Below are 27,168 nucleotides of genomic sequence, written 5' to 3' on the forward strand. Positions count from 1 at the left end.
AAACATACTGGGAAACCATTTTCCAGCCAGGTAATCATTTATTTAAGGCGTTTCCAAAAACTTTATTTTTAAAATCTTGTATTATTATTTTAAAGAATAAATAAGGAAACAAATGGCAGATTTGTGTACATTTTAGATTAAATTAAACGGAGAATCACTGGAAAAGTAAAATGTATAAATATTAATGCCAATAAAAAACATTTCAAAAATATGTTTTTTAAAAAATGTTGAAACTACCTTTATCATCGTGACGTCGCACGTTGTCAGCCACACCGCGATGACGTTGCGCAGGGCGACAAGGCGGGCAAAGTAAAGATGGCGGACCAGTTGGGGACCGAGCTGTCAGAGGAGAAAGAAGCCGAAATTGAGCTGAAGAAAAGGCAAAAAAGAACATGGGAGGGCTTGCACAAGTCGGGTAAAATCGGCATAACCCCGGAACTGCCAGAAACCCTGGGATTTTACGACATAAGCGCTGTCAGGAGGGAGCAACGGGAGCTGTCAGCAGGTAACTGTCGGGTCGCACTGCTAATAACCGTTAGACGTCTTAAATGTTTCCAACTTATTTTGGGGGGGCTGTGGGCATTAACTCTGATAATGTTGCGGCATCGTGAATACGACGTTTTAAACAAAAGAGTAGTGTTTAATGTGAGTGAAGCTTCGTCTGTAACGACTGTAGTTTGTTAAAGCTGTGTCGAAGCTTGTTTACAGTCAGTGCTAGCGTTTGCTTCACATCAACTGAAAGAGGAGAAAACAACATCTCTCGTATTATCTTGGCAGTGCAACTATCTATTTAGTGAGTTTGCATGGCTCCATAACCTTCTTCTGTATCTGCTCTAAGTTTCTCTATACGTTATTTCACACCACCTATTGCATGACCTGTCACAGATCAGGTTCTGTAACCTGTAACCTACTACCTTTGGCTTACAACAATTATTGAAACAAGATTATGTCTGACAATGGCTCCCTGTAAGGCTGTGGCCGGTTTAGTTCAGATCACATGTCTCCTTTGCTGTTTAATTAATGTTGAAATTAAAGTTAACCAGAGTTGATGACAACAGATGTTATATATAGATATCTTTGCCCCAATTGGGAAGCTTTAAACTTTAGTACGTAGAGGGGATTTTAAGAGCTGTAGTAGGAAACACCTGACCCCATACATAATAGGACAATATTCAGTTGCTTTGGCAGCAGCAGTATTTTCAAAGCAGGAACTCCAGCAGCACTTGAGGGAAGATGAACAACTTTAATAATAGACCAATGCGTTTCGGCTTGTGGCCTTCATCAGGGTCATGACCCTGATGAAGGCCACAAGCCGAAACGCGTTGCGTCTCTTTTAACTACAAGTGTGTGTCTAATTAGGCAAACACAGTTGAACACATACACCGTGGCTTAGATAAAGTGGACACTGATACATTTTCAATGTGACTGTTAACATTATTTATTAACAAAAACTGTAGCTGAAAAGAAACCCAAATGTATAAATCATTACTGTTTGCAATTTATGAAGCGTGACATGCCAGACATGTTCTCACAGATAGTGGCAATTAGAGTATAAATCTGACTGAAACTATTTTTAACAATTCTTTTGTCCAATATTTTGTTCTATACAAAAAACCCTCCAGATTTTTATTGTGATAGCCTGACAGAAATCATGGTGGACATTTTTCACCATTTTTCAATTGTTCTTATAACAATTGGAAACCTAAATTGTAATTGAACTGCTATTTCATCTAATTGCTCAGTTACAAAAGATTGTAAGTAAACTATAGAATATTTTCTTTGGTAATGATGGAAGAATTACTGTAGTTGGAGCACAAGACTCATTATGTCATAGGCAGATGGTTGTTATTCTTTAAAGAGAGAGAGGCCACAGACACTGTATATCAGCTGTCTAAGCCTTGAGTCAAACACTGAAACAACACTTAAAAAGGCCATTAAACCTTCACTTTTTAGTTTTCATCATACAGAGATGCTTCCTCCTCTTTCACTTTACAGAGTCACTGTTGGAGTTCTCATTGTGTTGACAGCTGTATTTGTTGTGGACAATGGTTTTGTCATAACACTGTTGCTCTCACGTTGTTCCAGATCCATCGTTGACGCGCTTCATTTGCACCGAGCTCACCAGAGGTTACTTCCTGGAGCACAATGAGGCAAAGTACACTGAACGAAGGGAGAGAGTTTACACATGCATGCGTATTCCCAAGGAACTCGAGAAGGTAGTGTATATTAACAGCCCTGAACTTATCTGCCCTGATTTCTCTGCAGCTTTCTCCATCTGTCTGCTGTCATTTCCATCAGTACACAGAAAGCATACGATTATTTTACAGTCAGCCCGTAAGCTTGCTTTATTTAGAGACACTTCTTCTTCTGGCTCCTGACTTTGCTACAATTCTGAATCCTCAGTCAGTTTTGCATTGCTCCTGAACTTGCTCTTAGGTTGCCACATTATCGATATGTACATCTCACCTGAGTCCTTCACAGTGAGCTCATTTAGCTTTGATGGTTTTTACATTGTTTTATTTTATTTCTTTTTGAGACCTTATAACTTTGTATGTACAAGAGTTAGCCACATAACCCTTACAAGGCTAAAAAAGACATTGAAGCCATGTTAACCCTTTTATGAAGTTACAAGGAATAAAATGAATGAATTAATCATATAAAAGTTATTGTGGAAAAGCCAAGGTGATAAGGCACATGATCAATAGTGGGTCCTACCTAGAACTCTCCACCATTTGGGTTTAGAGCTGAAAAATCCTCTTGCATGAGAGGTAAAACGCCTTCATGAAACTTAAAGGAAATCCACTCACTTTTTTTCCCAAGGTCTTCTTCCCTGTTCCATTCTGAGACACGGTCCTTAGACTACCCTCACTGAAATCTACACAGATATCAAGAGAAATCATTATAACATACTTTCAATGTTGGGAAATATATTAATAATTAATATAGATATTAGGTAGACACCGAAATATCAGAAAATTATGTTGTTTGTTTACAATATGCCTTACTGACCCTAGTAATTTTTTGGTTTTTGTTGTTCCTCTCAGTAGTCACCAGATGGCAGTGTTGAACTTAAAGACTGATTTCTTCTGACACACAGGCTGGACATTATATTGACTTTCTAGGAATCATACATTTTTAACGGCATCTCTAATAAATGTGTATTTCTTCAATATATATGTCATCTAACCTGGTCACAACTAAAGTTAAAATTAATGTGAGGCCTATACAGTTACACACAGTCTATTGAGTTCCTCCTCATCTGTAAAGGTCTTTATTATTTGTTTTTATTTCAGAGTTGATGCTTTGTCAGCTGCTTTGTGTCCTTATAATCCCAGACTAACATATCTGTTACTGGCTTGGTTTTCCTGTTGAAGGGAGAGGAATGTGTGTAGCCACAAACTGCCGGTGAAACAGGCTTACTACCTTCAGGGTACCTCAGGAGGCCCCAGGTCAGACAGGATCCACCAATGACAAACAGACCCTCCCACCAGATTCTACCAGTAGTTTTTGCCTTGCTGTTTTCCCTGTTAGAAGTAGGAATAAGATGTCAGATGCATTTCAATGCATTTCTTGTAAAACATTCCTTTGAATATGATGAGGTAATGGCTGTTCATATATTGGAAACTGTAAAGGTATGTGCCTGTTGCATAATAAAAAGGTTAAGTGTACTTTTTTTGTCACATATGGTGTTTCTCCTATGTACAATTTCTTCCACTTGTTAAAAGAAAAAAAATAGATAAAATCGTACCTTTTTTATGTTCATCATGTTATTGTAATTGATTGATGTCCTTTGTGTACATACTCTCATTCATCTTTTTTTCCTTATGATGATTGATCACTATGTACCCTACAGACTCATAGTTTGATTTGTGGTGGTGTTGTGTGTGACTTTTCCAGCTGATGATCTTCGGCTTCTTCCTGTGTGTGGATGCCTTTCTGTACGTCTTCACCCTACTGCCCCTCAGGGTGCTGCTGGCCCTTCTCCGGCTCTTCACTCTGCCTTGCTGTGGCTTCAGGTAAAATACATTGCTTATATCTGCTTACTAAAGGAATAAGATGAGATGTGACAAGAAGTACTTTATTTTTGGGAAACTACTGTCTTACAGCAACCAGATCATTTAAAATGAGCTATAAGCTATACAGTACAAAAAAAGCTTAATAAGATAAAATGACACAAAAGATGGAGCACAATATAAGATATAACCACCCCACATTAATTATTTCCATTTCTGGGTATATTTGTAAACTTCAAACTATAAGTTTTGTTTTGGCTTCTTAGCGTTAACACTAGGCATATCTGGCTGTCTTTGTTGTATTTTGTAGCTTTTCAGAGTGTGGTGAAATAAGTATATATGATATGACTCGGATATAGTAATCTGTCCAAATTTTGCTTTTGCTTAAAAAAATAAAAATAAAACCGGGATTACTTTTATTAACTACAAAGTTTGGCAAACTAATTCAGATGATTAATTTACCCCCTTCCCTAGGTTGTTTAGAGAGTGAGCCACAGTTTTAGGCTCTTTCTTTTGTCATTTGGTAATATTGCTGACTCACTGTTAATAAGATAAGTAGCATTCTGGAAATAACATTGTAAATATTTTCTATGTATACACTGTAGGAAAGAAAATAAGCACTTGTGTTTTTGAGGGTTAGATACATATACAAACATATATTGATCTGATAATGGAAGTTTTGGTCAGATGGTTTTGTTCTGTTAAATGTAAGTTCATACTTTGTCCTGGTGTTTGCTTCTAATGATTCTCGATCTTGAACAGATCCTTTTTTGATGAGTTGTCTTTGAGCTTTACCTTGATATTATTATGAATCTAATCACGTAGTCTTTTATAATACTGACCTGAACTTCAAGTACAGGTTTTGACAGTGTGTTTGTGTTTCCTTTCTTTTAGCATGAACATATTACAGACTGTATATTAAAGATGGAGTTGGTGCCAGAGTGTGAAAAGTGAAGCAGAAGGCCTTAAACCTGCTTTCTTTCCCGACCTTTCTAAATGAAAGAAGTTGAGTTTTAGAAAAGTGTATGAGAAAACATCCCTTGAGCTAATTTTTTTTGTGATCTCAGACAAGGAAAGGTCGCTGCTGTTTTCAAATACCTCTAAGTACAACATGATGTTAAATGTGTTTAAAAAAAAAATAGAAGAAGAAGAAGGATAAAGCACAGTGTGCTTTAAGATGGGCTACCTTGTGATGAGTTTATACCCTATAAGTGGGAAATGCCATATGATTTCTCTGTCAGATCAAAATGCCCGGAATGTCACTAATCTCTATCAGTCCTCCATATACAGTCTGTAGGTCATATGTACTCAGTTACTTTATTAACAGAAACACCTAACACCTGATTTTACCAGTCTACCCACCAATTTTCAGTATTTTTAGAAACTTTCAGAAATTTGTGTCTAAAAATAGGTCTTCCAGACATCTTGTGGTGTCTGTTCTGCAATTTAACTCCCAACATTTTTTCTTTTTTATTTACAGATTTAGTAGTTAGCAATTAGTTTATTTGATAATGGTTTCACCACAACAAAATAGAAATTATTGGTTTGTGCCAGTGCTCTGTGTAGCTTTAAGCCAGCTGTCACATTGTTGTGATGTAGTACTTGATAGTATATTGTCTCCCCTTGCCTTCCTCCCCATGCAGGGCACGCACATGCCCCTACTGCAGAAGAAGCAGGTACGCTCCCACAAGGGCATTAAGGATTCATAAACATTATCACTGTCCCCGACATCCATTCATGGGTTTTTCATGTCTGTCATGTTTGTTAATATATAGCTTGCCACCGCAAATCATGTCCCAGTCTCCAAGGCAAAGCTTCCATGTTGGTCTCTTATGTTTTTCTTCCCCCCCCCCCAAACACTGATCCAAAGAATAAGTGTGCATGGTAGTCTTATCCAGCCCCGTCTCATAACAAAATGTGAAATAATCACAAAAAAACCTATCTGTTTGTGTTCATGGATATGACTTGTCACATTTTTCTTCTTTTTATTTCGTGACAGTTGGCACAACTTGGGCAAAACGAATGTGTTTTAGTAAGAATGATATTTTGTGTCTGTTGCACTGTTGTCCAAACTCTTCCATCATAGATATGACACCACAGGGCTTTAAAAGAAGTGTTCTTTTCTAAATATGAGCAGTTTTGGGCGTTTTTTTTGTTTGTTTTGTAATGCTGAAACATAACCAAGGCATTTTACCAAAGATACATGAAGTAAAAAGCATAACCAAAAATATGTCCTGTGTGTGGGTGTTAAAATTATTCACTCCACCACCAAATCCACCACCATTCAAAGGTGAACTTTTTACATTTGAACTTTTTAACCTTTTAAAAACGGTCAATATAAAGTTTGTGTTCATATGAGACCATTGAAAAAGTCATGTTTAGGGACACAAAACGAAAGAATATTAAAATTCATGTCCAGAAACATGAATGAGTAGATTACAGGTTGTGACTTTTTCACAAACTGTTGTGAGACTGTGTTCTTGTCACAGTATTGCGTGACCGTGACTACACTAGCTCAAACTGGAAGGCTGCCTGTTTGGAGCAGTTTGGGGCTTATTTTCTTTGCTTTCAGTTGTTATTTTTGGTAGGAAAAAACTCAGCTTTTTTAGCAAGGTTCTATCATAGCGCTCTTCATGTCTGGTCTGTGCTTTTGAATGACTGTTTTAGGCTGATGTCTTGTATTGGCACAAAGTGATGGCTATTTTAAATGCAGCGCATAGCTAACTATAAAACATAATAATCATGTGTGTTGTGGAGATAATGCTTTTAGAATAAAGACTATGACAACTACTTTGCGCAGTGTGCTTTACCAGCTGTCTGAAGCAGCTTTGTATCTAGAAAGTATGTTTAGAATAAGAGGAGTATGTGTGGTAAGGGGGTTTGTTTTCTGCTAGCACTTTAATCATATTTTAGAGAGCAGGGTACAACTGTTTTGGATTGGAATAAAGTCTTCAACAATTTATTAAATGCAAAAGTAATGTGCCAAATAAGACAGGATAAATAGTCTTTTAAATTGACTTTTTAAGTGTGAGATCGTGTTGCTTTTATTTTATATAGTTATAAATGAATGCCTGAGGTATTTTGTAGACAAAACAACATTTGGAGTCATTTCCTTTAATAACTCACTTTGTCTTTTGCAGACAAAGCCAATTATCCAGTTAAGTGGAAAAATGATAAAATTATCATAAACTTTATGTGTGTTTACTCTTCTTACACTCACCTTACACACTTACTATATCTCTAAGCAACTGCGTCTATAACTGAGCTTTATCTTTTTGGCAGCACATTTTTATCCTGGTGCACAACAGTAAAACTATTCATAATGAAGAATTCAGGATCTCTGATGCTTTTGTTTCTACTCAAACATCTTTTAATGAATGACTTTAGTGTGACCACTGGATGGCGGTATTGCATCAGAGAAGGGGGGGAAGAACTCATCAGTGCCATAAGTTTATCTCTGGTTTTGCACAGTTGTTTCCGCAACAAACAACTGTGTTTGAATATCTATTTTTTTTGTGTAAACATCCAAGTTCTTCACTGTTGGGACAACCATTGTAGTTTTTGCTTAACAGAAAAAACACAGCTCTTTATCTTATTTTCTTAGCTTTGTGCTCAGCTGTGCAGTGATTTTAAAAAAGAGAGGGAGTCACATCACATCTTCACAAGCTCAGCTCTTTTTTTTTTTTTCTTTTTTTTTTTTTTTAAACACTCATTTTGTAGTCAGCTCCCAGAATAATTCATATTTTACAACTTTCAATTAGGGGTGGGCGATATAAACGATATAAACGATATACGATATACGATATAAATTTGGCCAACGATAGAGCGATATAGTCAAAATCTCTATCGCGATAGCGCATGTAATGATGTCATTAAGCTGCGCCTGTTTTAGTCGAAAGCATCGCACCGGCTACAACCATTATCATCTGCAAATTATGCCGGGTGACAGTCATAGCAAAGACATGAAGCACTTTTGAAATAAGGGAAAAGCCAAAAACTGCGCTTCCTCCACTTCCGTAACATTGATTCATTAATGTTGAATTCTCTCGCAGTTGCTCTATTCCCATGTTGCTGCAGTATATTAATAACTAACCTCGTATTGTGGATGAATAATCTCAGTTGTTCTCCTGACTGAAGTTTGGCCCGTGTATAGCATCCTGCTATGCGATTGCATTTGTCCCTAAAAACATTTTTTAACAGATTTCTGCACGCCCAAATCGGTTCGAGGTCAGTAAGCACAACCAGAATTCATACATAAGGCACACTCTCGATTTTTGAGAAAATTAAAGGATTTTAAGTGTGCCTTTATAGTGTGGAAAATACGTTATACAGAAGAAAAGAATATATCGTGATATATATCGTTACCGCACGTGCTTCAAATTATATCGCGATATGAATTTTAGTCCATATCGCCCAGCCCTACTTTCAATGTCTCCAGCACTGCTATTTCAAAACATGTTCTGTTCACGTGTGATTTTTATTTATTTATTTTTAATTAATCAGCTTCAGCTAAACTAACTGAAGGTAATGATGGGTGTTAGAGTTAACTGTTGTACTGCCATGTCTTGTGAATTTCTTAGTGTAGGTTATACTAGTTTAGTTGAAGACCATTAAATAGTATTTGTACTGTAAGTTGTATTCAAATAACAACAAAATAACTTCATTACAAGAAAGTCTCGTAATTAAGATCAGTTAAACTATTGTGCTTCATCGTATTTTAAAAGTCAGCACATCAGTGTCCATCTATGGAAACTGCTTCCCTTTGTGAAAAAAATCTAATGAATGCAATGTATTTTTACTGCAGTAGTCAGGGGGAGTTTTGCGCATACAGACCAGTCACAGTTTACATGGAAAATATGCAGGATGTGTTAGAATGAAGCTCTCAGCCGCTCTTCCCAGCCACATATTAAATACTAAATGGTCCTCTGGATTTGTCTGCCCTCCTCTTAACACGCTGCCACTGCCAGCCATAGATGTTTAGTATTAAAACAAAATGCAACTCTGACACATGTGGTCATAAAAGACATGAACACACTACTATCACTGCAGTATGTGATGTTGAAGCCTGTTTTGTTTTGTTTTTTTCACCTTTCATTTACTTGTTCACTATTTTAAACATTTCTGTTCAAAGTGCTGCACTAATTTGTCCATAAAGACAGATGTTCAAAGACAAGACTGAACAAAGACAGAACCATATTAAAAAGAGATAAATCTTATGAATAAGATAACTTTAGTATAAAGGAGATACTATCTTTAATATTTCATCATGTACTCTGTGTGTTATCACTCCCGGTTCCCTTTTCCTTTGTAAGGTTTATCTCATTTTGAACAGAAATGAATTCTTGTTCCCTGCCTGTGTTGGTCTTATGTTTCCTCATGTGAGATTAAAAAAAAAAAGAAAGAAAACAGAGCTCGTTCTGGTAGTGAATTAAATCAGCTGTCTGTGTACTTGGTCTTCACTCAGCTGCTTTGACCACACTGTTTGCTAGAAAAGCTCTTACTGATGGCAAGATTAGAAAAGGGTGTTTTTATGTGTTGATGCTTTAAATGCTTGTATGTCTTCATGTTCACACTTTTCCCCTGGTAAAAATGTGTTTGTATTTGTAAGCATTTGTACCTTTTGGCATGGTGTTATAAGGTGTAATAACACGTTTAACCTTTTTCGTGTGTGCATGTTGATATATGTCTTAGCATGGCACAGTGCATTTACATACACAGGAATGGTCAAAGCAGTGCACTCTTGTCTTTCAGTATTAATGCCAATACTTTGTGTTTTTGTGTGTGTGTGTGTGTGTGTGTGTGTGTGTGTGTGTGTGTGTGTGTGTGTGTGGTCAGTGGGTCGCGGCTTCTGCAGCCAGCGCAGGTGTGTGACATGCTGAGAGGCCTGATCCTGGTGCTCTGCTTCTCCATGATGCATTATGTGGATTACTCCATGATGTACCACCTGATCAGAGGACAGTCCGTCATCAAACTCTACATCATCTACAACATGCTCGAGGTAACCCACACTTCACACATTGATGTCTAAAAACTGATGTCAGTTTATACTTTGATCACATGCTTATATGCAAGGATGCAGATGTTGCTCCTGCAAAGACATTACATCTGAGACAAACTAGAATTTTAACATTAGTTTTTACAGTTTAGTGTGAATACATGTTTCAATTATTAAAACATGTACTTATTAAATACAAACTGTATAGATATATTTTGTCTTTGTTTACATCTTACTTCTACTTTCCTTGTTTTGCCTCCTTACAACAAATTTTACTTGTAATTTTATTTTCCATCTGTTTTATATGAATAGTCAGTTTGTTTATGCAGCCCGTGTGTTAATACACTGCCAGTTTAGGGAAGTACCCAAGGATTACTACACTAAAGAGTGATGGTCGTGTTACATGATGGATTTTATTACCGTAATTGTCGGGCTATAAGCCGCTACTTTTTGCACCAGCTTTGAACCCTGCGGCTTTTAGTCAGGTGCGGCTTTTCTATGGATTGTCCATGATTTTTGTCATATCGTAAGACGATTTGTTTTGTTTGTTCCGCTGTTGTACGGCACTACGTTGCCTGGCGGAAGGGCATGTGATCAGACACACAGTATCGGGGATCAAGAGTGGTATGTTGGTCACATGTCCATCCGCCAGGCAACGTAGTGCTGTACAAGTAGCGCGAAAAACAAACTTCAAAGTAGCGCTACGCGTTCAGCGGGAGGCGTGGATGACGAGCGCCGATAAACTTGCGAAAAGCAAGTTATGCTCAACTCCACCGGTGGATTCTGACAGCGTGGAAAAGTGTGAAAACATCCACAATCACCAACGGATTTCAAAGGGCTGGACTGCTGCATGGAGAGGAGGACACCGCCACGGCCCTTCTGAGGGTGTTCGACTCCGACACTGACAACGAGGATTTCTTTGGTTGGTTTTGTAAGCGACAACGAAGGAAAGAAGCTGAGAGTGGATGACGAAGCCACCCTGAGCCTGTTTGTTTCCGACACCGGAGAAGAGGACTTTGGTGGTTTTAGTGCGCAGGAAGAAGAGAAAGATGGTGGTGAATGACTGACTTTTCTTCTTGTTAAAGCCGTGTCACTTCATATACCTAAAAAGTTATGCAAATATGTACCCATAACTTGTTTTTCAAAATATTAATAAAAGGGGTGTGTCTCCAAACAGCCATCTCTTTCCTGACAATTCCCTTTGTGCATATTCTCTTACATATGATAAGTCAACATTGAAACACCTGCGGCTTTTGGTCAGGTGCGGCTAATGTATGTACAAAACAGGATTTTCCCCTGATTTTAGCTTGTGCGGCTAATATTCAGGTGCGCTTTGTAGTCCGGGAAATACGGTACTAATTGTTAGAACTTAAACAGTGTGTACAGCAAGTGGTGGTCTACTTCTTCTGATATCCAGTGTTACCATTTTCATTTAAGGGCAGCCCATCCCCCTACAAAATAACCCTCCACCCCAAAAAGAAGCCAAAGGGGATATAAATACATAAAAAAATTAAAACTAAATTGTTATTTTTTTACTTAATTTGTGTGCCCTCATCTCATTTTAGCACAGTGTTTCCCTGAGGTTGACAAGCAGTCAACCTCGGGGAAACACCAGCATACATAATAAAGCTTAGCACTTCTCTGTGGATCATGAGCTTTATGTGGTTTTATAAGACCCTACTAGACCAAAAAATATCTAATGATGGTAATGACAGACAACCATATGAAGCATAAGGACAGAGCTGCAAAAATGTTGATCTAATTTGTGTCATAGTGAACATCTGATGAATTTGTGTATCTGTCATATTACAATGCTCTACTTTTGGGGGGAAGTGTAATTATTCTGATTGAAAAGCTCCTCTAACAGCTTTAATCCCAAAGTTTTAATAAGAGGTATAGTGTTACGTCAGTGAATTTGTTGCTAAAATCTTACCTGTTCATACAGATAAGATATTGATATATTATATTAGACATTACTAATGTAACTATTGTCATATTAAGTTACGTTATATCAAGTTAACTTGTGATTTCATCCTCCCCTCCACTGTTAGGTTGCAGACCGTCTATTCTCTTCTTTTGGGCAAGACATCCTGGATGCTCTGTACTGGACAGCCACAGAACCCAAAGAACGGAAAAGAGATAATATTGGAGTCATCCCTCACTTTTTCATGGCCGTCTTTTATGTCTGTATCCTTCCTGCTAAAGCTTCATAGCAGCGTTGTGAGAGTTTTGAGGCAAGTTTTAAAGTCATCAGTAAAGTACACCAAATTGGATTTTAAGGGCGGCATCTTCTAGTCTCTTCTTTTTTCTTTTTTTTTAGCTTCAGTTTTATTTTTGACAGATGATATACAGTTATAGTCTCACATAATACTTGTAGTTTTTATTTTTCATTGTGAACTCTTCATTTCCAAGTGCCACTAGAGTGAAATTTTGTTTTGAGTTTCTTTTGGCTTGAGTGACAGACTGGTACTGAAAGGCAACAAAGATTAATTTTAGCTGTAGTCTAGAGGAAGACTGAAGCAATATAATTTTAGCTATAGTTTCCTTAAGTTTATAACTGTTACATTTAATACATCTGTTGCTTGATGTAAGTTTTCATATGCTGAGATTTGTATTTATTATTTACTAAACAGCCTTCAGTGAAAGGACTAGACGTAATGCTGTTCAAGAGTATCTCAAAGGAATGACTCCCAGTTATAGTTGCAAGATGCCAAGTTAAGTGTTGAATGTGTTGTTTCAGGTCAGGGTTGATCTAAGCACTAGCTTACATTACTTTTAATTCATTTTTAATGTGACTGAGTTCAGTGATCATATTGTTTGGTTTAGGTTGATTCGGATGTTGTTTTCCTGATTATCATTTCCTCAGTCCTTCATGCTATCCTCATCATGGTCCAAGCCTCTACCCTGAATGTCGCTTTTAATTCTCACAACAAGTCCCTGCTCACCATCATGATGTCCAACAATGTTAGTACACACACACTCACACACACAGAGTGTTGTAGTATAAAACACAATAGTGTACACCTGAAGTGTTTTTTTTGAATTGCAATGAAACACTTATACAAACAGAAAAAAAAGTATTTGCATGATGGTGTATCCAGAAACATTAACGCTGGTATATTAGTGATGAAATGTTGTACCTGCAACATGACCGTCTTCTGTTTTTATTTTTTGTCATAAAAGTGCTGACTACATTTCTGTCTTTTTTTTTCTTTTCTCTCAAACATAGTTTGTGGAAATCAAAGGAAGTGTGTTCAAGAAATTTGAGAAGAACAATTTATTCCAAATGTCCAACAGTGGTGAGCTATCCAGCGCTTTATCAAAAATGCAGTACATTATTAGTACTATTTTAGAAAAGTACTGGTCTAAAAATACATAAAACATGTATTTTATTGAATTTCACATCTGCTTTGTCACTGTCAACAATTACACTACAAAAATAATCACCAGTAAGAATGATTTGTTCGTAGTAACAGGAAAAGTTTAGAATCCAGACTAAATTATATACTTCGAAGTTCTCTGAAGCTTCTTTAAAACTGAATTATCCCTTGGAAATACTTGTACCAAAGTCAGAATGGTGGCGATAGATAGAAAAATACTGTAGTTAGATAGATTCATGACATTTCTATTGGATATCTTTAAAAAACTGATGGATGGATTTAAGTTACAGAATTGAATTAATCTTGCTTCATTGGGAAAGTTAATTCATTTTGCATTTTGAAAGAACAGTACAGCCAGTGTATTTGATTAAAAACTTTGGTTCTCTTTTTGTATTCCCAAAGGCACTGTTTTTTGGGTTGTTTTTTTTTATCTTGATCATTCTTATTGTAATCAGATGACAGGGGAACACAACAACCCTGAATCATCTGCCATTTGCCTCTCTGGTTACTCCATCCCAGTACAATGGCTGGTCATGGAGCTGGGCTCTTGTTACCATAAGATCATTTGTATGGATAATAACCAAACCTTTGTAGCCACATTATTAAAATTATAATACAGCGATGCTTATAGGATGTACTGCTGTCGCAAAATCCACTGTAACATGAAATGCTTTTTGAAAATTCACAGATCTGTCTTGTTGACTCAAGCTGTTTAGATATTGAACTACAGCAGACTGAAGACCATGTGTTCAGCTAAAATGGAGATGCTTATCTATCTAATATTCTTACACAGGTTTCTCCATAGATGGGAGACTATAATAACAATTTTTTCCCACAGATATCAAAGAACGGTTCACCAGCTATGTCCTTCTACTCATCGTTTGTCTCAGAAATATGGAGCAGTTCTCCTGGAACCCCGGTAATCATGTTTCCCTCCTTTAAACTATACTTTTATGCACATTTTTATATTACTAGAAAAGTAAGTTGTTGTTTTGTTTTGTTTTTTTATCATAAATGTCTTTAAAAGTTAAAAAAAAAAAAAACAACAACAGGAAAAAAACAGACTGGGGTCAGTGCTTGCCATGGTAAAAATGTTTACAAAAATCCTGAGCAGCTCCTTTCTTGCTGTTTCAGCTGATACATTGCAACACCTTGGGGAGTTTTCTCCAGTAAACCTCAGTCAATGAGACGGAGCAAAGTGAGGAGTGAGGGCTGGGATATTTCTCTATGACAGCTCTCTGAAAAGTCAGCTCCTCCTGCCAGTCTCAAAGTCAGACACACAGTAGATGACAGATGTGGCTTGTCAGCTGAAATCATAACACTGATTTACTAATACCAGCAGAGCTACTGTTGCTAAAGAGGTATATAAATCACAAAAACTTTCAAACAACATATAATTTGTCAGGTGTGGCTCAGAATGGGCTGAGCTTTTCTCAGTACAACAGCACAATATTTACTGAGCCCTAATGGATAAAGCTTAGCTGTTTTGTACATTAAATGGAAATGCCATTAAGTGAACACCTTTAAAAAATCATTAATGTTTCTCTTAAGAGTGACAAGCTCAGGCTTAATATTGCTTTAAATACTCAGTTTCACACTTGCTTCCCTTGTTTTTCCTGCTTCGTTGTGTTCATATGGGAGTGTCAAACAGAAGCAAGCTGCCTTAAAGGGAGAGTCTGGTCTTAAAAAGGGAGTTGTTAGAAAGTCTTGTTTAGGACAGACTGACTATGAGTATAAGACAAAGAATATTTTGACCTGCTGATCACGCAAAACTGATGTGGTTTAGTGAAACAGTAAAAATATTAAGGTGGCCATCATCTCAATTAATATGAGGATTTGCTGTTTTGGTATTTTTGTATCAATATGAATCAAACGCACTGGAAAATGATCCTTTTATTTTGGTTATGCTTTAGTATTTTCTGTTTAATACCCTATACCATTAACTGAATTAATTAACTTATTTTTGTAATTGCTCCAGTGGCTGCCCAAAGAAAACTTGCAGTGCTGCAAGTCCAGTATATTCAGTGAAGGTTTGCAGTAATGTAAATTTTCTTTGGGCAGCCACTAGAGAAACAGATACAATTAGAAGATGACTTCAATAATTTGGCTAATGGTGTAGCGTATTAACATAGAAAAAAATAAAACACGACCAAAACAAGGAGAAACATACATATACAAATATTGAAGGATTATTTGATCCTTCCAAAAATTTTGGCTAAAATAATTAACTTTTTTTTTTCCCCTCTCAGATCACCTGTGGGTGTTGTTCCCTGACGTTTTTATGGTTGTCACCTCTGAAGTTGCAGTTGATGTCATCAAACATGCCTTTATCACAAAATTCAATGACATCACTGCAGATGTAAGAACAGAACCTGGTGTCCTTTCTTTCAGTCATCACCGTGACTTTGCATGAGAACATGTATGATACTATATGGGATACCTTGCCTTTTTCTTTTTCCTGTACTGAATTATTTTCTTGTCCATTTTCCAGGTGTACAGTGAATATAGAGCCAGTTTGGCTTTTGATCTCGTCAGCAGTCGGCAGAAGAATGTAAGCAACTGCCTCGTTTTTTCACATTGCCATCATTATACTTACATAAACAGCGTGGAGCCCACGCAGCTAATCAATTCAGTTTTGTCAAGTGCTGTAATTTATGCTCGTCTGTCACTGTGTAGGCTTGTACTGACTACAGTGACTCAGTGGCCCGGAGGATGGGCTTCATCCCCCTGCCATTGGCTGTTCTGGTAAGAGAGAATGCAGTCTGTTGTTGATATTCAGGAACTAAATACCAGAATAGAGTTGGTTGTTGGCACACAAGCAAGTTTCAAAACTCCACGATGTTCTAAAAGTGTTTAATGGTTCTTATTATTGCTAAAATGAAATGTTTCCATTTTGTTTTCAAAATGGATAAATAATTCCATTAATACTGGTGTTTCTGTTTTTTTTAACAGCTCATCAGAGTGGTGATGAGTTCAGTGAGGTTGCAGGGAGCACTATCATACACCTGTGTACTGCTCTTTTATCTTGGGTGAGTTTTTAGAGTTGTCCTGTATTGATTTTTTTATACATCCTGCAAAATGAGTGAGCTTTTAATCCTTATTATGCCATTTTACCTCACAGAAGATCTTTTTGTTGTTGTTGTTGTTGTTTTAAATACATGCAAGTGTAGTTGAACCCCAGCCATTTGCAGTTCAGTAATCATATATTCACCTATTCACTTTTTTCTGTATTTGTACAGAAAATTTTGTTTTCTTAAAAAAGAACATTCTCCAAACAGTATGCAAATTTCAAATACAAAGCCTTCAGAAAATTAAAATATAGGCAATTATAAGCGTTTTTAGATGGGGTCTAAAGTTTTCGCAGATTTGAGCTATTCGCGGGCTGTTGTGGTCCCTAACCCCCACGAATACCAGGGCTCGGCTGTAATATAATCTGACCATGAAAAGTATCTTTAGGAAAGATTGATGACTGAAACTGGTCTTTGTGATAACCCCTTCTGTTTAGTAAACTAAATGCTTAACCCACTTAACATGACATGTTTTTTTAAGTCAGTAAAGACTAAAATATTGGGATACTTTAATTTACTTGTGCTAGATATGCAGAGAACCTCACACAAACATCGTCACATGGTGAAGGTAAAAACATGGTTGCGTTGTCTCATGGATGCACACTCACCCATGCAGGCACTGTCATAAACACACATTCATATTCAGAGACACACACAGTTACATAAGCATTAACATTGTGCTCTCACATCCACCCTGTGCTGAGTTGCTGATAGCCTTGCTCATTCTCATTTGCCGGATCCCATCGGGGCACGTACCATTGAAGAGTTTCCCTTAGGGTGAAGAATACAATGTTGTCATCTCTTGTGCCATCTCTGGCCTCCCCTATCCTCCGATTTAAAAATAGCCCTAGCTTGAACAGACCGCTGTGCCTTGGCAAAGATTCAGCTGCACTGACACGCTCTGTCACAGCAAGGAGTGGTCCACAGACCCAAATGTGTCTGTCTCTCACTCATCACAGTACCAGACTCTCGGCCTTATAGCAAAGCCCACAAACACAGAAAGACAGTGCACACTAACATCCTGGCGTTGGTGGTGGGATGTGAACACTGGCGATTGAAGCCAGATGGTAAGAGATTCATTATAGCTATGCCCTAGTTCAAGATAGCATTGTGATAAAATTTCAGCACTAAATAAAACAAAGAAAGATTCAAAAAGCTATTATATGAATGGTAATTTGCATTAGAAGGCTGTGTTTTGATCAAAATGTAGACACCTAATGTATTTATTATTTAATTTAGCCCGCAGACTGGAAAAAACTACAAAGCTTTAATATGTTTGAAATTAAAGCTGATTTTAAATTATGGCATCACTTTAAGTTAGAGTAAGTTTTTTTTAATAGACTTTCATCTGTCCAGACTAGCTGGATGGTACATTTAAAGCTCTGTAATACTACCTGAAGAACAGGAAAAAAATGCAGTCTTTTTCTAATCAAATATCCCCTTTCCCTCCCCTTTCCCTTTGTAGACTGGTAACACTGAAAGTGTTGAACAGTATTGTACTCCTGGGGAAATCATGTGTCTATGTCAAGAGAGCCAAAATGGAGGACAAACTGTTTGAGAGGCCCTCGACTGCACCATCCTCCTCTGCCAAGAGCCCTAGCAAAGCTGACCCAGCCAGGTGCCGCACACCTTCAGGTAAAGAAAAAAACCCTCAAAAGATTAAGATGAGAAAAAACCTTGGTTATAATAAAAATCCCAGATATGTTATGGATTAATATTTTGTAAAAGCTATTATTTACACCCACAAGGATCCATAGGTTTGAGTCCCCATGGGATTTATGACTACAACACTAATTATCTCTTGAAGGGATTCAGCATGACTCATGAAACATTTGCATGCCAGAGAAATGTGAAAAGTCAAACAGAAAACAGTTTTTGTGTTAGTGGTTCTTTTTAAAGATGAATTTAATAGATAATTGTAAATTACACATAAAAGCAATTACATTTTATATCTATAAATGTGATGCTTTCTAAACAAGATGACATCAGCTGTGACCTCAAGCGTAGAGCATGTCACCAGTAGCTTAACCAGTCCGTAATAAATTATAATCAAACATTCAGCGCAAAGAAAACCAGAGTTTGACCTTGTCTAATGGTCAGTGCTACCAGTCATTTTACGTAATTATACATTCACCTCAGCTTGATTATACTCACTTTTACTAATTACACTGTATCTATCAGGTCTCCAACAGTCAAGAACATGCAGAACATGAAGCACTGACATAAATTATTAATATTTAAATAGCTACAGTACAAATATATCATAAGTATTTATTTGGAATTACATACACATCACCTTTGAACAAAAAACTTTTGGTTGAAACTTTTGTGGTATTTTGAAGTCTGAATCTTATTTTAGAGATATGAAAAATGCTGGGACCTGAGAGGGTGTTGTTTGGCTGGCAGGAATAGATATCTTGTAAATGAGACGTCCTGGGATTTAATTTTGTTGATGAATGTTTCGTATTGCTCTTTCTCCTACACAGTTGTTCTCTTTCTTCCTTTCTTTCTTTCGTTTTGTTCAGCAATAGAAACCTGTAATGGTTTTCAAAAGAAAACAATGTTTTATTACTCTTTATGTCTCAGACTACCATTCAGAATAGCAATTTACATATTTGTTGAAGTGATGCTAGATATTGCTTTCAGTCTCATGCAATTTCTAAAGTCTTACCAAATGGGCCCCCCACCTAACAGAGTTACGTTGATCTTTTTAGGTATCTAGTTGGCACTTAAATGTAAATGTTGGACATTTAGCTGACATTTAGGTACAGACAAATGTGGCAACAGGTAAAGCCCCGGCTCAGCTTCAGACATTTAGTGGAAACAAGCAGAAAGTGGGGATCCTTGAAACCTTGATTTGATTTGATTTGATTTTTTTGGGTCAGGTAAGTCTTTTCAAGATTACAGGTTAGCACTTGATTAATTCCCTCAGCATTTAAAAAAAACCAAAAAAAACCAAAACACAACTCTGTGATCCCAAAACTATTTTGCGGGGCAAAAAAAAAAAAAAAAAAAATCAAACAGTATACATAATGTTTTATCTACTTCCTTTTCTTTCCTTGATGCTTATTTCCAGAGCTGCAATGAATTGATATTTGTCATTGTGTAACCTGGTACATTATGATGTTAATTACAAAATGAATCTGTTATGCCTGGAGATGTTTTTGTCAAGCAATTAATAACTACTAATGCAACATTTGATTTGCTACAGTATAGAACTTCAACCTTTTGATTAGGTGATGAATTTAATTTGTCTGGGCTCAAAAACATACATTTATCAAATGTGTTTTGTTATTCAACTTATTGAACAAATTCTTCATTTGTCTTCTATATTTGATAGAATGGACAAAGGTGGGCACAGTATTCTCTGGTAAATTATACAGACATATCCAGCACTACACTTAATGTAGTAAAACATACAACGTTGCAGTGTTCTGTCATAGCACTTTGTACTGGATCGTCATCTTATGTCATATTCTAAGAAAAAGACTATTCAACAAAAAAGTACACAGCAAACCCTTTTCTGTATTCTGATATTTACACGTGAATTTCCTCAAAAGAGTTTAGTTCATAGTCTGGCATAGAGTTTCACTGGTCCCGCACCTACGTTTGATGAAACAGATTTGGAGGTGACACTATCTCCCTGTCATCCTCAGCCAAATCCCTGCAGATCTTTTCTCCCGTGTGTGCCTCAGACCCGCCTGCTGTGCCGAAGCAGGAGCTTTAAAATGACAAAGATCCTGATGGTGCATCATGTCATGGAACATCAAAAGCATTCATGTTTCTAATGAATCTGGTTTCTCACAGAGCTCCAGCAACATGGCTTACAGCTTCACGCTCCAGCATGCAGAGTATAATAATAAATGCTTTGAGGTTGTGGGAAGCTAATGCAAGTCTCTTTATGCTTTCTTCATATTTAGCTTTTGGGATTTGAACCGTCGACCTTAAATACCATGCTCACTATTCTGACATTAAACTACTTTGGTGGGCGCCTTAAGCTTTACCTGCTGCTCAACTGGATTCACTGCACTATGTCTTTGTCTTTGCAATGCTCTGCCTTCAAATAATACGAAGATCTGCCATCTGTCTATACTGCATGTTTTTCTCCAAAGGGGAGAAATGTGTAATGAGCGGTTTCACAGTAGCCATTTCAAGCCAGATGGTGGTTAACTTTTATTAAAGCTCACATATCTCCAGAGAAATGGAGAAAGCTGCAATGTGTGACTCAAATAACAGATCTATAGATTTTTTTTTTTTTTTCTAGGGTTGAAGGGAATGTAGCCCCCTCGACTATACCTGGAAAAATTAGTTAGGAAGTTAATATAAAAATTAGATAATGGGATATTTAATAACAACAGACATCATCTGTCTGTCTGTACACAATACACAAGAAGCGCTAATTTAGCGCTTGATTTTTTTTGTTACATATCCTTGTAATGTAAAAGCTAGTGAAACCGATATCTGGTTCCTTAGCAGCTAAATGACATTGACAAAACTGACATGAGCATCTGGCCTGGTTGCTTTATAGTGGAAGACAGCTTAAGGCTAGCATGCTATGATTTTGTTCCTGCTCTGTGCCATTGATTATAAGGAGTTGAGGCTATTAGTGTGACTGTTGACCTGTCCAGACTGTAGCCTCCTATCAACCAGTTTCTAGGATAAACCACAGCCCACCTGGGGTGGCTGTAGCTCAGGTGGTAGAGCAGATCAGCTACTGATTGGAAGGTTGGTGGTTCGATCCTTGGCTTCCCCAGTCTGCATGCCAAATATCCTTGGGCAAGATACTAACCCCAAGTTGCTCTCTGATGCGCTCATCGGAGTGTGAATGTGTGTGAATGTTTATTAGTTTGCACTTGAGTTTAGAAGTGCTTGTATGAGTGGGTGTGAATAGGTGAATGAGGCATGTTGTATACAGCGCTTTGAGTACTCTGGGAGAGTAGAAAAGCGCTATATAAGAATCAGTCAATTGAATTGAACCTGTGACCATAATTTGGATAAGTGAAGTGGTTAAGGAGATGAGAGGATGGCTATCAACTGATACTGTATTTTTTTTCTTCTTTGTTTGTTGCAGAGTGATTTTTGCCATCAGGGTAACTGATAGTTTCGATTTTTCCATCTTCGGTGTAGAATCTGAACTGCTTTTACGTATTTCCTCAGCATCATTGGCAAGTTTTGTGTTAATGAGGAACACAAGAATAACTGAGTGTACAACTATAGCCGCAGAGCATTCACTACATCATGTTTTGAGGTAGAAGACTCTGTCTGATCGGTTTATCAATATTTTGCTAATAGGAAAATGCTTCTAAAAGTAAGCCATTTGAACAATCTTTTTTTTTTTTTAATACATTTATAGTTTTTATTGCCTGTCTGATAAAATAGTTTGCTTTGCTTTTCCTAGGTTTCAGTTCAGGATTCTTTGAGTGTCATGTTTCCCTTATAACAGCTGTGATTATGCAAATGATGACTGTTTCATTCATATAGTTTAAATATATAATTTTTTTCCTCAGTTCAAATCAAAAAATATCATTGATGCTGTCAGGTCTCAGTAGAAAATGGCTTCTTTTTAAAAAAAAATTTGAACTGCCACACAATAGATAAGTTGTGAAAATGAGGAGCTTTGATTGGTCAGAGTCCACCTTTTCTGTCATGGGAAGAATTTAAGACTCTCAAATATGTGACATTCACCACCTAATAAAACAGCAGTACTGTGAAGCCTGACCCCATCAGAATAAATGAAATGGTGAAGCTTAGAAAGGGTGTGCACGCCACTGACAGGTATGCCTCATTTTATATTCTTCACTGATTTAATGCTAAATTATTTAGGTGGAACTGAACGTGGAATTTTCCTATATTCTGTTTGCCTAAAACATTTGCTTTCTTTTATTTTTGTTTTGGGTTTTTTTTTGTTTTTTTGTTTTTTGATTTTTGTTTTTTCATGGCTTTTATCATGGTTGATGTTTTTTTTCTTTGATAGCTTAGACACACACATGTAGTGCGTGTCTAACCTACACAGTCCATTTGCTCAGTGTGTTGTAGTTTTCTCTCTAGTTAAATGTCTATTCATCTCTGTCTACAGAAAGAACCAAAAGTTTGCTGTAGTCAGATAGCCCGGGGCGAGGCAGTCGTCTCTGTGGACAGTCTTCTTGCTCAATTCTCTCTGATATGATGAATTATTCTGTTTAATTGATTTTCCTAAAGTAACTGTGGTCTGCTCTCAAAGTGAAAAGCCTTTGCAGTGTTTCTCTAAACATAATGAAGTGAATTGTGAGGTCCAGCTGTGCTGGTGTATGTTTTACATCAGCATCTTTTTCTGGTTGTTTTCTCTCCTGCTGTGTTGAAACTGGTTTGTCCAGTTATTGTCCGTGCAGATGCAGTCAACCTCCTCCCGCCTATCAGTTCGATTTTAGAATCAGAATTAATAAAGTATTGTGATTCTGAAACTGAACTAGTACACAGCTGGACCGTATAACGGTGGGATTAATCTTAATAACTGGAAAAACCAGTGGAATTATGTCTTTTAAATGTTAAGCTTGTCTACACAGACATTAATCAGTTTTCACTTGCCTCACACTTGTTTGATGAAAGGGACATGCTTGAATAAATCTAGCGGTCTACTCTGTACAGCTTGCATTTTGCCTGCACTGTGGGTGTGAAGATTTGTTTACTTGTGTTTTACTCAACTTCCTACAGTGATTGGACTGCACAGAGCACTGTTCCTAAGCTCACGTGTAGAACTGAGACGAGCGGGATTGAAGCTGCTGGGTTGGCTCTTTGTTAAAGCCAGTCTTAGTGGCAAATTACCTATGCATAAATGAACCCATCTACATGGTATTTGTTTTGTCATTAAATGTGTTTTTAAATTTGTTCCTCACAGGTGAATCTAAGGTGGTGCAGATCCCTGCCACTCCCTGCAGCCCAACATCCTCTTCCATCTCGTCTGTGACCACTCAGCCTATCCCTAGGACTGATTTGTTTCCTCCACCATTTACCTATCCCTCACCTGCTAAACCAGCTAGCCGTCCACCTAGTCCACCACCTGATGCTGATGCTGAACAACTTCCATCCATGCTCTTAAAGGAAGATGACGAGGATGAGGAAGAGGAGGAGGAGGCACAGCTGCCCTCTGAAACAAAGCACAAGACCTCCAAAAAAGACCTCCTTGAGATTGACCGATTCACAATCTGTGGAAACCGCATTGACTGATCAGCCTCCAAGCAGACACTGATGTAGCGACTAACCACTCAGGAAAGACGGAGACCAATGGCCTCCCAGCCTGGCTCTCCTGGCCAACAGCAGCAGAACGCTGAGTACTTATAAAATCAGTGACATTACAGTAAATTATTGTTAAAAAAAAAGAAAAAGTCAGACAATCCTGCTGCTGTTGAAAGCTGAAGTCGAGAAGTTTCACAGGGAAAACTTCACCTGGCTGATAAAACAGAAGAGGACAGAAAGTGAGAGTGTTGCAGCCGAGTTGTCAGGATGAACTGGCATATGTCAGAGCGTGTGTGTGTGTGTGTGTGTGTGTGTGTGTGTGTTTGTGTGTGCACGCGATTTAGGATCAGGGTTGGGGTGCGAGAGTGTGTGCGAGTGAGCATATGTGTAAGTGTGAAGGCACTCTAGCACTTCCTGTATGAGCAGCAGTGGGACCAGAAGGAGAGAAGTTTCTCAGTTCGCTCAGCAGCCAGAAAAAACTTCCAAACTCTGACATCAAAAGTGACACTTGAATGATGAGAATTTGCTTTTTTCCACCAGAAAACAAGTGTTGGGGTTTATTTTAAGTACTAAGTACTAAACATTCAACATATGAAAATTTGCAAGAAAACAAAAACAGAGGTTATTTAAAACATCTGAGCTAAGAAATGTAGCTCTGTTATTATATGGCAGTTTGCAACCCAAGGCTCGCAAAATTCTCATCTTTTTTTTACATTGTGGTTGTCTAGAAAATATTCAGATGAACTTAAAAAGCAGAGCAGAAAAAACTGGAGTCAAAACTGAATAATGAAGGGTTTTTAATCAGACATTGTTTTGATTTAAGAGACTGAAACTGACATGACTGAAAGGTTAGGAAACATGGCTCTGAACGGTTACACACTGTCAATATTAGAGATCTGTTGATTAAAGTCCGTACCTCAGTGAAGCTGGTTCAAATTTTTCAATCCAGTATGAATTACAGGTGTTGCAAACACAGCTAAAAACAGTGATTATTTTTTTAGATTAAAAAACATTCATTTACACAGCCATTAGCTAAAGACATTTGCAGCCATCCTGCGCCTTCGCCAACTCAACAGCCTTTCATTAAACAACCCAGTCAGCGTACAGTATTAGCCAAAGCAGTTAATGACTGCTGACTCTAAATCTGCTGCATCTACCACCCACTTACATAGCCAGTCATAGAGCAGAAGTCCTTTTAAAATTATGGAAAAAGTGCATTTGTATGTCATAGCCCATTATAATCTTGATTTTCCAATCACTTAGTTTAAGACAGTTTACACGCAGCTATCTGTTAAATGGACATAATCAATCGGAAGAGTTCTCTTTTGGTGGGGTGCCTCAAATTGGAGCATAATTTTTTGATGAATGGTATTTAATCTTTAGTTACTTTTGAATGCACTGATGGGCCGTATTGCCTTTAAATACGGTCATGTTTCTCATTCGACTCTAGTGATGCTCTAATGTTTACATCTTAGGATAATAGAAGCAATATTTACACAACAAAATGCCTTTTGCGTGTGTGTTTTAAGACTTTTCTTTTTTGACTGACCTTGCAGAGTTGTTCGCTATGATTTTTTTTATTTTTTTATTTTTTTTTGTAAATTGTGTGAATCATCTAAAAGTAAAAACACCTTAAAGAGACCAGGAATGTCATCAAGTTTTAATTTGACACCCATTTGTGTAATTTAGTTTAAACATAATACATTTTTTTTAACTTTATTAGAAGTTTATGATTCAAATTTGTGCCAAATCTTTCAATCACTTTTGTTTCATCAGATCTGAATTGTAAAATTACGGCAATATATCACTGAGCACTTTCTTGTTTCCTCCATGTTTACAAAGTTGATCTTAGCATTTTGATTGACAGCAGCTAATCAAAAATGGCAGAGTTAGACAAACCCTTCACTCACACTAATTATTTTATAATCATCAGATTAAAAACTCAGGTCACTTGTGTTCACGTTCCGCTTTTTTGACGCACTCTGCCCATCGCTTCTTTTATTTGGGGATGTAAAAACAAGTACTTTTTTGGTTGTAAAATACTTAACAGTGATATATTTAATGTTATTTTGGCAAAGAAAGCTTGCTTTTTGTTTTTTTTAAACAGAAGGTGTATATAGTGTTTACATGTATCAGCATCTGTTTGATTGTATTTTGGAGAAACGTTTCTTTATTGTAATAAGGACGATCTATTTTTGGAGCTGCCTGATGGAGCTGGTTCAGTCTTCACTGTACACAGAGTTGGTGCTGATGTTCCAGGTGTGCAGTGGAGATCTGACCGAACCTCAACTGGGCCCAGCTGAGCACACCTGAGCTTAACGGGGTTAATGGATATAGAAGCACTGTAGAAGTGCTCTTATGCAAGCTGCGATGGTCCAGTACACTGCCTGCTTTGTTTCTTCAGTTTGATTCCATATTTAATTCCTACCTTGATATTGTATGAACTTGCCCATTTGGAGTAATAAAGTTGATTTCTTAAGTGTGCTGTTTTATTGTAGCTACATGCAGAGCTAAAGCATTCTGGGTTGTGTTTTTGAGGGTATGTATTTGGAAAAAGTTCACTTTCGAACCTCAAATTATTTGCTGTTTAACTCAAGTTCATGACTGAGAATCAGAATTATTCAAACTTCAAGTCTGAAACTATGTTTTAAAGTTCACTGTGAGTATGCGCAAGCTTATTTTACTTACCCAAATGCAGCATCAAACGTTTTGTATTAAATTATATGATAATGCTTGTTATCTAATGATCCATCATTTCAGATGATCCTGACCTGTATCACTCGCTCCCTGTGATACACTCGAACTCTGGATGAACATTGGGAACTGGATCTTGAGTTGGGATTTTGTAAGGTCAAGACCGAACGTTCATTGGTAAAAAGTTCTTACAGCTCTATGAATGAAATCATAGAAACTGCTTTGCTTGCAGGACAGTTGAGCAAACTTTTTGCTGACGGATACCAGTGGTGTGATAAGGATGCAGGCTACAAAAAGATGCAGGCCTACAGTGCTTCCAGAAGTATAAAGAGAAAATAAACTGATGTCACTGAGTGAATGTTTTTAATTTAGCCATTTAAAGAACCACCCATCAGTGGCTTTAGCTTTCAGAGTACAAAGTCAGATTAGGATTTCCTTTTTTTTTGTTGATGACAGGAAGCATCAAGGTGCTTCTTTTTCCCCCCCGTCAAACTTCCTGTAAGCTTTATCCATGAACCCTGCCTGACCTGATACTGGGCTGCACAGTACCTGAGTACCTGTTCAGAAGTGAAGGACAGGCAGAGTAAATCTGTAACAGACATTCTTAGAGGGCTAAGCTCCTTACACTGCTGAGAACTGAGACGAGCTTCAGCTCTGTCAGATCTGACAGGAATTTGTCTTGAGAAAGGTTGACGGGAATGATAGTGACACTTGGACAAAGTCCACATCCATACGCAAGATATGGTGGTCATTTACATTCCAATTTCTGAAACATCTTACTTGATAAAATTATTAAAACCAATATA

At 37.4% G+C, this 27,168-nt stretch overlaps 1 protein-coding gene across 2 annotated transcripts; it reads left to right on the forward strand.

Moving 5' to 3' along the window:
• The first annotated feature begins 282 nt into the window (after window positions 1-282).
• Window positions 283-26,147, forward strand: tapt1a (transmembrane anterior posterior transformation 1a). Of its 2 annotated transcripts, XM_085284953.1 has the most exons (15): window positions 283-505; window positions 2,086-2,216; window positions 3,898-4,016; window positions 5,657-5,689; window positions 9,849-10,011; window positions 12,060-12,195; window positions 12,875-12,972; window positions 13,238-13,307; window positions 14,227-14,307; window positions 15,638-15,747; window positions 15,880-15,939; window positions 16,065-16,133; window positions 16,341-16,417; window positions 17,922-18,091; window positions 23,331-26,147. In XM_085284953.1, exons 1-15 carry the CDS (start codon window positions 316-318, stop codon window positions 23,657-23,659), a joined length of 1,836 nt encoding a protein of 611 aa, XP_085141079.1. In that variant the 5' UTR covers window positions 283-315; the 3' UTR covers window positions 23,660-26,147. The 2 variants fall into 2 exon arrangements, with proteins under 2 accessions (XP_085141079.1, XP_085141087.1); XM_085284961.1 differs by lacking the exon at window positions 5,657-5,689.
• The last annotated feature ends 1,021 nt before the right edge of the window (window positions 26,148-27,168 follow it).

Source organism: Mchenga conophoros, linkage group LG2 (genome assembly GCF_057382185.1).
Source record: "Mchenga conophoros isolate Kocher_MC1m ecotype Shallow Benthic linkage group LG2, M_conophoros_male_GT1.1, whole genome shotgun sequence".
NCBI classification, from domain to species: domain Eukaryota; kingdom Metazoa; phylum Chordata; class Actinopteri; order Cichliformes; family Cichlidae; genus Mchenga; species Mchenga conophoros.